At 48.1% G+C, this 12397-nt stretch overlaps 1 protein-coding gene and 1 pseudogene across 2 annotated transcripts; one reads left to right on the top strand and one right to left on the bottom strand.

Moving 5' to 3' along the window:
* Positions 1-5867: 5867 nt before the first annotated feature.
* On the bottom strand, positions 5868-8012 carry LOC112315479 (protein RCC2 pseudogene; annotated as a pseudogene).
* Positions 8013-8306: 294 nt separating this feature from the next.
* Positions 8307-12320, top strand: AQP10 (aquaporin 10). 2 transcript variants are annotated; one of them, XM_024572214.4, is made up of 6 exons: positions 8316-8598; positions 8998-9124; positions 9927-10064; positions 10168-10286; positions 10532-10749; positions 11210-12318. In XM_024572214.4, the coding sequence occupies exons 1-6, from the start codon at positions 8494-8496 to the stop codon at positions 11385-11387; spliced, it is 885 nt and encodes a 294-aa protein (XP_024427982.1). In that variant the 5' UTR covers positions 8316-8493; the 3' UTR covers positions 11388-12318. The 2 variants fall into 2 exon arrangements, with proteins under 2 accessions (XP_045039188.1, XP_024427982.1); XM_045183253.3 differs by lacking the exon at positions 9927-10064 and having other exon boundaries at positions 8307-8598; positions 11210-12320.
* The last annotated feature ends 77 nt before the right edge of the window (positions 12321-12397 follow it).

Raw genomic sequence — 12397 nt, 5'->3', positions numbered from 1 at the left:
TATTTCAGAGATATTGTGGGTTCAGTTCCAGACCACTGCAATAAAGCAAGTATTCCAATAAAGGGAGGAGTAATCTTTTTGCTGGTCTTGCCTTCAATTTGTAAAAAAAATGCTTTATTGGTGAAGCACAAAAAGTGCAATAAAATGAGGTATGCCTATACTCAGAATATGTGTCAATCTCAGTCAGAAGTGATGGAATCTAATGTCCCCAACTTGCCCGCAAGTGGCTAGTTATTTTCCTAAAGGAATAGCACCATATCCAGGGCTTAGTGTTGGTATTTATTAATGGCAGGTTGGACACGGGCATCAGCAGTAGCTAATTGAGTCAGAGCTCATGCTTTGGGCGCATGTATACCCTCTATTCCTACCACTAGTTACTCAGTTGAGCGTGCCCATTGTTTGGAACTGGGGTGGCTGGTGACAAACAGTGGCTGACTCATCCTGCTACTTGGTGGTTCAGTGCCTGATCTGATGGATGCTTTCTGGTGGGCATTAACCTCTGATACAGAGATCTTCACTCTCCAAGACTGTTCCCATGGGTCTACTGACATCTCATCCTTGGGCCTTCTTGTCCTTGAACTTCCACTCTATTTTCAAACTCCTCACCAACAAATCAGGACATTTGTCTCTGCTCTCATGACTGTATATTCTCACCTTTTCTTTCCACACAAAGTAGATGACCAGATGTATTGTGAATTCTCTTCACTGGGAGAACTTCCCCTTACCACTGTCTTTCAGGGCCACTCCTGACTGTGGTCGCAATGTGCAGTAATACGGTGTCTGGCTCGTACCTGCATACCATGCCAACTCAACTCACCTGTGAACCAAGCTTAGACTTTTTCCTTCTCCAATCACTCCTCACAAGGGATCCTTGCTGTAGACTGTCTGTGTCTCTCCCCCTGAATTCATATGTTGAAACCTAATCCCCAGCGTGATGGTATTTTGAAGTGGGGCATTTGGGAGGTGATGAGGTCATGAGGACAGAGGCCACATGGATCAGATTCGTTCCCTGATAAAAGAGACTGTAGAGAGCTCTCTTGCCCCTTCTGCCCTGTGAAAACACAGTGAGAAGATGACTGTATGTGAACTGGGAAGTGGATCCTCACCAGACACTAAATCTGCTTGCACCTTGATCTTGGTCTTCCCAACCTACAGAGCTGTGAGAGATCAATTTCTGTTTTCATAAGCCACTCGGTTTAGAGTATTTTGTTATATCAGTCTGAAGGGATTAAGACAATCCCCAAAAAGGTCAAAGGTGTGAGCAAAGGAAGAGATGCCAGTGCAAGACATAAATGATATGAGAGTCTGGGCCACTTGCTTTTCAGCTTCTTGTGCCCCCTGACCCTTCTTATGCCAGACCCCAAAGATACCACTACCACAACAGAATGTATTCTTTCTCGGCCCAGCCTTCCCAATGACATGGAGGATCTGACAGTTCAGTGTGTGGTGGGCAGTTCTGGCTACTTGGTCACTTGATGAACTGTCGTCAGTTGCTCTGTCTCTGTTGGAGTCTAGTAGTGCTCCAATAGCTGCTTTTCAAATGCTATGTATTTCTTCACTACAGCTGGCATGGCTTTGCTTCAGAGCTCTAGGGGGTCTACACTGTGATTCTCCTGTTAGAGCTTGCCGAACCACACATGGCATCTTTTCCTTCCACAGATATCCTAGTCGCATAGGGTCTGCCAGGTCATATGGCTGCAGAAGTCTCTTTTGCTTTTGGTCTCACTCAGAGTTGGCAGTCTTTAGTGTCAGCTCGTAAACTGGTGACAGTTGTATTTTCAAGTGTGAAATATATTGCTATAGAATCCTAAGAAATTGCTCTTTTTTACTTCTTTCTTAGTTGTGGATGGTGTGAGATACAATAATTGGTTCTTTGCCTTGAAGAAGTCCAGACCACTGGACCTCTAAAAATTTCACCAGTGTGGCAGTTTCCTGAATCTTTGTAGGTTATGTTTCATTCCCTGAATACATGTATTTTTCCAGGACCTCCAGTGTACTTGCCACTTCTTGCTCTTCTGGTCTGACTAGCATGATGCTGTAGACACAGGCATAGCTTGTTTATTGCGCCTTGCTTTATTGCACGTCACAGATGTGTCTGTGTGTGTGTGTTTTGTTTTGTTTTGTTTTTGCTTTTTTTACAAATTGAAGGCTAGCCCCTCCACCAGCAAAAATATTTTGACTCACTTTATTGCAGTGGTTTGTAACTGAACCCACAATATCTCCATGGTATGCCTGTACATTAAGTCCTCACTTAACATTGGTGATACGTTCTACAACTTTAAGGGAAACAAGGTTTAATGAAACCATTTAGCATAGGCTAATTGATATACTCGTAAATAGGAGGGAAGTTCCTATGGCATCTCATCAATGGTATAACAAAATTATGTTGAATGGAATATTTGAGGACCTGCTATATAGTGGAGCAATATCATGTTCTTCCAAATGTACCAATAGTCATGGCTCTTTCCGATGAGATGATGACAGAAGTCCTGGGGAAAGACCATAAATTTATGCTTTTGTCCTTCCCATGTGGATGCAAACTTCTTCTGATCCACCTTTCTGATCTAATTGTGATAGAAAACGACCTATTTACCAGATTGGTGGCTACATAGCACCAACCACAGGCTATATTAAACAGCTCTACAAAATTGCCATGTAGGAAACAGCAACGACAATTGGAGGGCCTATTTGCTTAAGTTTACGGTAGATCACTGCCACCTGCTGTGATCTATTCAGTTTCTGTAGAAGCCAAACTGGTGGTTTCCAGGGGCCACCTCTCCTGTATGTCTTTGAGGGTGGCACTAATCTCTTCCATTTTCCCTAGGATATGGTAGTTTTTTAAATTTATTATTTTGGTGTGGGGCAGTTGCAGACCTCCACTTGGCCTTCATCGTTTGGCTTCTTGGGTCCAAACCGAAGTGAATATTGTGCAACATCAAAGGATGTCCATTTCAGGTATATGATGCATGTGCACATGAGGAAAGGACCACTGGGTGGAACCCAGGGTCTCAGAGAATATAACGTGAACCAGACCTGAGCTGGGACTCCAGGTATTATCTGAACCCCATATGCTCCTACCCTAACAGGGGTCCATGGGATAACCTTGGGTTGTCAACTGTCAATGTTAATTCAGGTCTTTTGTCCAAAAATCCTCAAAAGGTCTCAGTATTCTCTCTCTTTTTCAATAATGGTCATCAACATAAATGATTTGTGTTGGCATTTTTATCTTTCTTAGTATGGGTCATCATTTTCCCCAAGCCCCCTAGGACTATCCCAGAGGTGTCTTCACCCTGTATCCCAGGGGTCCTGCCAGGATTTAAATCCACATCACAGGAGAGTGCTCCTAGATCAATAAATTCTTCCACACCTAACTTTATGTCCCACCTCCCTTGATCCAGCACTGTGAGTATCCAGTTCTATGTATAATGTTACCAAATCCTGCAGGTACGTATATATTTTAGCCAGATCTTGAAACTCCTTGAGCGTATATTCCTCTCTCTCTCTCTCTCTCTTTTTTCTTTTTTAGAGGGCCAGGCATCCTCTTCGGAGCTTTGCTAGAATTTGATTCTTAGTTTTGGTCCTATTGCCAGGAAAGTAGGTGGAAATAAATCCTTTAGAGGGTGAGTCTTGTCTTGTAAAGCACCTGCCTCCTTGGAAGCCTTTGTGTGATTTTTATGTAAACCAGAAACAGGCCAATTCTGTAGGCTCAGAGGGTTCGGAAGATTCCTCAGAGGGAATCTTGAATCTGGAGATTCAAGATTCTCACCTGTGCCTATCTCAAGTGTCAGGATCTTACCCCTTTTTAAAGAACCCTAACCTGGGCATAGGAACTCTACTGGGGCTGAGAATTCAACCTTTTCTAGAGCTCTGCTACTCATACAATTAAGATTGGTCCTCCACTCTGATGCCCACTGGATGCAGAAATTAAGGTTTCTTTAAATGCTTTCAAGGGCCCTGGGTGGCTTTCACAGTCTGTCTTGACTCGGTGATCAATTCTATGGAGCTTATAGTTACCATTTCCCTCACACCTCTCAGGTGCCAGAGATATTGCAGTCGTGCATATCCTTTCAACTAATAACCCCTTCCAGTGGACCACTGCTGACAGTTTAAGTAACTGTATCACTTCAGCAAGTTAGAGAATATCCATATCCCCCTAGTACCATAAGAGAGTTCCTTTTGTCAGCCAACAGGTGAATAATTTATCACCCAAATCCCATTTTAGAGTTTACTTGCTAGAACCACTCCTGACACAAACTGTCTTAAATTGGATCTCTTGGAAAAAGACTAAGATGAAGAGACCCATGAACAAGGTTTATTGGGGGAGAGCTAGCACTCTCAGGAGATGCGTATGTAAGGAAGTGAGGAAGGCAGGGTTTGGCAGAGGGGGAAAGTGATCCGCAGTAAAAATGTAACAGAGGTTTCAGCTGATCCAGTGGGGAACTTGGGAGCTAGAATGGCCCTTCTAAGTTGTCCAAAATTGAAGCAAAGAGGCCAGATCTTTGTATGCCTACATAAACCGGAAATTGCCTCACGCAAGGTTACAGGCGTTGTGTAACCTTGGGTGAGGCAATTTCCTGCCACAGAAAGCACTGCCCTGAGGGAAGCAGCTGTGTGCCATCAGCATCTGCTATTTCCAGCAGCTGGAGAATGGACTTAGTGACCCCAAAGAGGGGGCATGGGTGGAGCACTATAGTATCTACTAAATGCATTGAAGAAGTACTATTGCACACAGATGTGCCCAGAACTGTGCTAGAGCCCATGGAATTACATGGTCTGGCTATCAAGAACCTCATAAACTACATACAGTATTTTAAAAATGTGTGCGTTGTCTGTTTCCATGCACTAGGACATAAGCTCTGGGAGGGCAGGAACTATGTTTTATCACTGTCCCCCAGGTGTCTAGAACTTGATTTGTAGTTGAATTAGTCTAATTGGAGAGTTGAGATATGAAGAAGTAGGAAGTAGGTATGTGTTATGCAGAGTAATAGTGGCAAGCACCCAGAGAAAGAGAGGTGAGGCTCAGCCTGGGTGTGAAGGCCTCATTTGGAACCATGGCACCAAGCTAGAGCATTCTCTACTCAAGGGTGAGATTCTGCATGAAGAAAGTCCAAGTGTTCATCATGTGGGATTTGTTTATTTATTTATGAGCAAATATTTTAGTTAAACATTAAGAGAGAAAAAACACTTTGGAAAGCATACAGAAAAGGTAGTTGACATTGAATCACTTATAAAATGAAACTTTAAGGAGTCCAAGAAAAACATACCTTTGGCCCTGGCTGGTGTAGCTCTGTGGATTGAGCACAGGCTGCAAACTCAGGGGTTGTGGGTTTGATTCCCAGTCAGGGCACATGCCTGGGTTGTGGCCAGGTCCCCAGTAGGGGGCATGTGAAAGGTACCCACACACTGATATTTCTTTCCCTCTCTCCTTCCCTTCCCCTCTGTCTAAAAATAAATTAAAAAATCTTTTTTTAAAAAAAGAAAAGTTACTTTAAAAAAAATGCACCTTTGGTCAACTTTTGCTTGTTCAAATTCCTCTTGACCTCCTGTTGTGGTGCAGATGAAAATGACGGCTGCCATGAGGGGTGTGGAGTTGGAGACTCTGGGACCATCACAGGGTGTGGGGGTTTATATTCTGGCAGTGTCTTTCTTTCTTTCTCTTTCTCTCTCTCTTTCTTTCTTTCCCTTCCTTCCTCCCTCCCTCCCTGCCTCTCTCCCTCACCTCTGGACATTTTTTCATTGCCTTAGAGAGAGAGGAAGGGAGAAAGAAAGATATCAATGCAAGAGAGAAACACTGATGGCTGCCTCCTGTTTGCACTAGGACCAGGGATCCTACACAGCTACCAGGCTACGCTCCAACCAACTGAGCCTCACTGGCCAGGATTTCTCTGGCAGTTTTTTGATCTCCTTCTTGGCCTCACTTTCATCTCCATTATCACCAAGAAGTACAAGCAACCCATGGCAACCTGCTCTGTGAAAATGCCACCCAGCGTCTTCACCTCTTGAGTTGCAGTGGAAGGCCTGGGCTTGTGGCCCGCATGGTCCAGTTCCCTGAAAGTCAGTGAAGATGACTCTTGTCTGCAGCCACAATGATGCTGCTCTTCCCACAGGCCAGGGTGCGGATTCTCCAGAGGTCCTGCACGGCCTTTGGATACATGGTAGATTCACAGGACATGTTGGTGGCCCTCAGAAAAACAGACTACCCACTTCAATGACAGCGAAGGAGCAGGTGTAGCCAGTGTAGATCTGGGATGCCCCACACCCAGGGAAGCTGAACAGCTCCACCAAGCAGGGGACCATCTCGTCCTTCTGCTCAGCATGGCCCAGCCAGCTGTAGCCACTGAAGCCGCAGAAGAAGGTGCTCTTCTGGGGGTCAAGGGCCACCATGTGGTTAGCACCACAAGCCACATCTCATACAACCCAGTTGGGGACTGGCAGAATCTGCCCATCTTTCATCTCGATGAAGATGACCACTTGAAAGGACACCAGCTTGCAGTCACACTCCATGTACTGAGCCCCTGCAATGAACTTCCCGTCTGAGTTGTGTCCCAGCTGATCACATTCAGGGCACCCAAGGGAACAGAGGTTTCCTCTGCAACCCATTATCATACTGAACCCAGCCCCACAGGCTGTTTTGGTAACTGGCCGGCCAATGCACATTATTTGTGTAAGGCTCAAGACACGTTGTCCATCTGGTTGCTGAGGTCCCGCTGCCCCATCTCATTCTCTCTAAATGCAAACACAGAGCTTGCTTCTGTTAAGGCCAGGGTGTGGTTCCTCCCACAGGCCACTGACACAATCACTTTGTGGATGAGACCCTCAATGATTCTGGGGGATTCAACTCTCTTGGTGTTGCCGTATCCTAGCCAAGCTGCCTCAGCTCCCCGGCTTCCCTTTCCTGTTGATAAGGAGGGCACTGTGGGCAGTGTGTGACCCTGGAACCACCATCCACACCTGGACCCCTGACAGGTACTTATATCTGTGGGCCCCCTACAAATTTTGACCAAGATCATGGTAGGCAACTTGTTCAGGTGCTTTTTTTAAAAAAAGATTTTGTTTAGCCTGGCTGGTGTGGCTCAGTGGATTGAGTGTGGGCCTATGAACCAAAGGGCTGCAAGTTTGATTTCCAGTGAGGGCACATGCCTGGGTTGTGGGCCAGGTCCCCAGTTGGGGGCGCACAAGAGGTAACCACACATTGATGTTTCTCTCTCTCTCTTTCTCCTTCCCTTCCCCTCTCTCTAAAAATAAATAAATAAATAAAATCTAAAAAAAAAAAGAGAGAGAGAGAGAAAGATTTTTGTTTATTCTGCCCTGGCTGGTGTGGCTCAGTGGATTGAGTGCCTGCCTGTAAACGAAAGGGTTGCTGGTTTGATTCCCACTCTGGGCACATGCCTGGGTTGTGGGCCAGGCCCCCATAGGGGGTGTGTGAGAGGCAACTACACATTGATATTTCTCTCCCTCTTTCTCTCTTCCTTCCCTTCTATCTAAAAATAAATTTAAAAAATTAAAAAGATTTTATTTATTCTTAGAGAGAGGGGATGAGAAAGAGAGAAACATCTATTGGTTGCCTCTCATACATGTCCCAACTGAGGATCCCACCCGCAACCCTGGGATGCACCCTGACCCGGAATTCAACCAGCAACCTTTTACTTTGCGGGGCGATGCCCAACCAAGCTACACCAGTCATGGCTAGGCACTTCTTTTTGACCAATCAAGTCCCAGTTGGTTGCCCCCAAAATCAGAAGCCTTTTGCACTTAGACCCTTCAAGTATGGCACACTCCTTGGTGTGCTCGGTGCTCGGGCTCGGTGATGACCACTGCTTCGCTGCACATGTGCCCCTACCAGGTGCCCTGTGGAGCTCCAGGCTGCCCTCCTCGCCACTGCTGTAGTCCATCAGAAAGGTTTTATTTCTGCAGTCTGTGGTCTTCAGCACAGTCTCCGGATGCCTACCTACTGAGTTTTCCAAGCATCCAAATAGTGTGAGGAAAGTCTTCACATTCCACATGAGATGCATTGTGGAATAACAGATGGGGAGGCAGAAAATCTGGATTTGAATTCAGACTTACCCATTAACTAGCTGTGTGGACTCAGGGATTATAAGGCTCTCTCAATATCCTCACTTAGAGAACAGGAGGAATAGTCCTACTTTATACACAGTTGTTTTGAGGACCAAGACAACTAATGTATATGAAGCAGGGTATTTCCCTTCTATCTTTCAGCAGAGGAGGAGGCTGCTCCTGGGAGGAAGGTCAGAGAAGACGGCACGTGGGCAAATTCCAGGCTCCAGCTGTGCACTGAACCCTGCCCACATGCACTAGCTCTTGTTATCTCTAGACTCCCTCTACATGTGCGCATGTACTAGCAACTGTTCCAGAGCTGAGCTAATTGGTTTTAAAGTCTTTTCCTTATCTTTTCACCTGGTGGGCCTATCTGTGTAGCAGCAGTGTGCTTATGCAGACAGAAGGAGCAGTGACCAGAGACAGGGAATCTTCACTATGGCCTACATTCAGCTCCTGACAAAAGTCAAGGGCTGGCTCCGGATCCGCAGCCCCCTGGCCCGACAGTGCCTGGCAGAGTTTCTGGGTGTGTTTGTGCTCATGGTAGGCAGGGTAACTGGGGGAAGGTGATGGAAGGTGGGCAAAAGCTTTTGGCACCTCCTGGTGTTCTTATCTCTTTCTCCAGAGTCCTGCTTCCTTTCAACTATCCATCATTTCTCTTTCCGCCCCCCTCCTGTCTCATATTCCTCTCCTACTTCCTCATTTTTATTCCTGTCCCTTTCTGTCTCTCATCCTCCTTCCCTTTCTTTACTCTTTTTCACTTCTCCCATTTCTTTCCCTTCCCTCTTTCTGCTTTTCTCCCTTCCTTGCTGATTCCTCACATTTGTTCATCAGTTCAACTCTTTTGGCTGGTCCCCTCACCTTCCCAGTCACTTTCCCCTGTAGATTCACCAGGCTCCCTATTCCTGGTTCCTTGCTCCTCATCTTCCCTCTCCCCACCAGCTGCTCACGCAGGGTGCTGTGGCCCAGGCTGTCACCAGTGGAGAAAGCAAAGGCAACTTCTTCACCATGTTTCTGGCTGGCTCTTTGGCTGTTGTGATAGCCATCTACGTGAGTGGTAATGTCTCAGGTGAGGAGGGGGTGCCTGGTCATTAGACATCGCAGCACATGTAAGTATGGCTGTATGGCGATGGTGAAAAGGTGACTCATGGACATTATCTCCTTGAGTTTGATCAGTGCCCTGGACTGAGATATGCCTTCAGCCCAGGCCAGCTCCTCCCCTTTCTGTATCTCTCCATCTCCTTCCCTCACATTAATCCTCTACTCACCTAGACCGAGATCTACTGCACGGTATTAAGGGTATCTTGTGTCCCCTCACTGAAGCCCTCTGGGGTTCATCCTTGCTCAGGACCTCATCTGCTGACCCCAGAAACACACAGCATCAGTGTGCCTGGCTGGAACCTTGAGATGCAGGCACTGTAGTGGAAGGAGCAGACCTTGGCTTCATTGTGTGACCTTGACAAGTTGCTTAACCTTGAGATTCAACTTCCTAATTTATATGGTGGGAATAGTAACATCTGCCTTAAGAATTGTAGGGAGTGCCCTGGCTGGTGTGGCTCAGTGGATTGAGTGCCAGCCTGCAAACCAAAGGGTTGCCAGTTTGATTCCCAGTCAGCGCACATGCCTGGGTTGTGGGCCAGGTCCCCAGTTGGGGGTACGGGAGAAGCAACCACACATTGATGTTTCTCTCCCTCTCTTTCTCCCTACCTTCCCTTCTCTAGAAATAAATAAATAAATAAATAAATAAATAAATAAATAAATAAATAAAATCTTAAAAAAAAAGGATTGTGGGGAAGAATAGCAATGGTACCTGGTGGTGCCTGGCAGTGACATTTAACAGATATTAGTGTTTTTCCTCTTGATCCTTGAAGGGGCTCACCTGAATCCAGCCTTTTCCCTGGCCATGTGCCTCCTGGGACACTTCCCCTGGGCCAAGCTTCCCATTTACTCTTTGGTGCAGCTATTGTCCGCTTTCTGTGCCTCCGGAACCACCTATGCTCTCTACTATGGTAACAGAGGGAACAACATTGGGGGCATCTGTGTGTGGGCAGGGCTGCCTTGGAATGGTTGAATGAGAAAGATGGAAATCCTGGGTGTTCGCCTCCCCAACAGATGCCCTACAGAACTACACAGGAGGGAACCTGACAGTGACTGGCCCTAAGGAGACAGCTTCCATCTTTGCCACCTATCCTGCTCCCTATCTGTCCCTGAAGAATGGCTTCCTGGATCAGGTAGATGTGAGGGGAAGTCCTTGGAGAACCCTGACCTTTGTCCCTGCCCTCTGGGACCCTAGCCTATGAAGTTTCTGGGTGGGATGGAATATGGGGTTAGGTCTATCTTTGCCCCATTCCCCAACCCAGCTGCCTGTATTGACAAAGTCAGATGACAGAGTGGTGGCCTGGGCTGTTTGGGTGAGAGAGGGAAGAAGGAGCACCTGGCAGCTGTTGGGAACCCTTGTGCATCTGTCCACTCCAAGGTTCTGGGCACCGGGATCCTGATTGTGGGGATCTTGGCCATTGTGGACACACGGAATAAGGGGGTACCTGCAGGTCTGGAGCCTGTGGCAGTAGGGCTGCTGATCCTGGCCATCGGGCTGTCCATGGGTGTCAACTGTGGATTCCCACTCAACCCTGCCAGGGACCTGGGCCCACGACTTTTCACCTACGTGGCTGGCTGGGGCCCTGAAGTCTTCAGGTATGAGACGACCGCCCCTGGTGCTCTCCCTCCATTCACCTTCCTCTGCTAAAGGCTCTGTTCCTAGGTTCCCACCTTTCTCCTCCTAAATAGTTCTCTTGGTCTCTTAGGACAGTGCCCCAGTTCTCCCTTTGTCTCCGGTCCTCCCCCTGCCACTCTTTTCACTGAAACAGTAAGATTGAGAGTTTGTATTCTGGGACACATATTACCTCTTTGGGCATTAGTGACCTCATCAGCAAAACAGGTATATTCAGATAATTACCTAAGGCAAGATGCTGGACTAAGCTCTCCTGGGGACTCCTCCTAAGTGCTAGGCTTTCATACCAAGCAAGACACCTTCTTCCTGGTGTCCATCACCCCAGAAACTGCTTTGGGGAGTTCTCTTGCTACTGCCCCCAGTCCTTTGGTGGAAGGCTAGGGGAGTCACCCCTGATATCTTTCTTTTGTCCTTCTCTTGCAGTGCTGGTAATGGCTGGTGGTGGGTGCCTGTGGTGGCCCCTATGGTGGGGGCCACTCTTGGCACAGCCACATACCAGCTGCTGGTGGCTCTGCACCACCCTGAGGATTCAGAGCCAGCTCAGGATCTAGAGTTCGTTCAACATAAAGCCTCAGACTCGGAAACTCCTGCCTCTGATTAGATGCCATAGCGTAAGCTGTGGTTCTGACACAACAGTCCTGCCTCCCTCGTGGACACTGAAGAAGGCCAGAGACCCAGATCTGACGACAGCAGGCCCTGGGAAGCTTCTCTGTTTACTCACCTAGGCTTCCTCCTAAACTGGGGAGGATGCCTGGACCGGGAGACTGTGTAGATATGGTCCAGTCTTCATCCTCTCCTCCCCCAAGCCTGTTTTGGAATCCTGCGGGCTTCCAGGAACGTAGTTCCCCAAAGTGGCCGCCAGAGGGTGCGCACCCTGGAAGCCAGATTGGGAAAGCTGCAAGAATCTGCAGGGTGGTGTGGGGCCGACTGTCCGGTGGAGGGGCATAACCCTGGGGACTGCTTCCCAAGCTTAGTCCCCACTTCCTGACTCCCAGTTCTCGCAACCGCAGCACCGCTGCTCCTAGCTAGGTTCAGCCAGCCCCCAGGTAACAGGTACGGGTAGGGAAACTGCCTCCACCAAGGGGGCGTGGTAAGGTCCGGGCGGGGGGAGGGTGGCGGAGAAGACTGGACGGGCGGTGGAACACAGTCATTCAGACGCCTAGAGATCGGTAGAGCAAAGCGGAGAAACTGAGGCACAGCGCAATATGTAGACATTCCGGGTCGGATGCAGTACAACGAGACGAGCTGGGGGAGGAAAGAAGGAGAAGACACAGAAGGACTCGAGGGGGATGAATAAAGGGTTAAGGGAAGGCTGGCGCTGAGGAAAATTCTCGCTGTCCCCGGCTCTCCTGCGCCTCCCCGAAGAAGACTCCTTTTCAGCAGAGAAGACAGTTTCTCCAGTTGCCCTTCTTCCATGTAAAACAAATCTCCGATCTGTCTCGCCTCCTGCTTGATTCATGGATGCTTTGGAGGCGGGATGCAGTTGGCAGTGGGTGGGCGGAGGACGCGACCGGGTCTTCTGGGTTTGCCTAAGAATTAAGACCCTCCCCGACGCCCCGCACAAAGATGGCGGCCCCCGCCTCACCTCCCTCTCCCCAAAACCCCCTCCCG

The sequence above is a fragment of the Desmodus rotundus genome, chromosome 12 (genome assembly GCF_022682495.2).
Source record: "Desmodus rotundus isolate HL8 chromosome 12, HLdesRot8A.1, whole genome shotgun sequence".
In the NCBI taxonomy this organism is placed as follows: Eukaryota; Metazoa; Chordata; class Mammalia; order Chiroptera; family Phyllostomidae; genus Desmodus; species Desmodus rotundus.
This window is presented reverse-complemented; position numbering and strand designations above follow the sequence as displayed.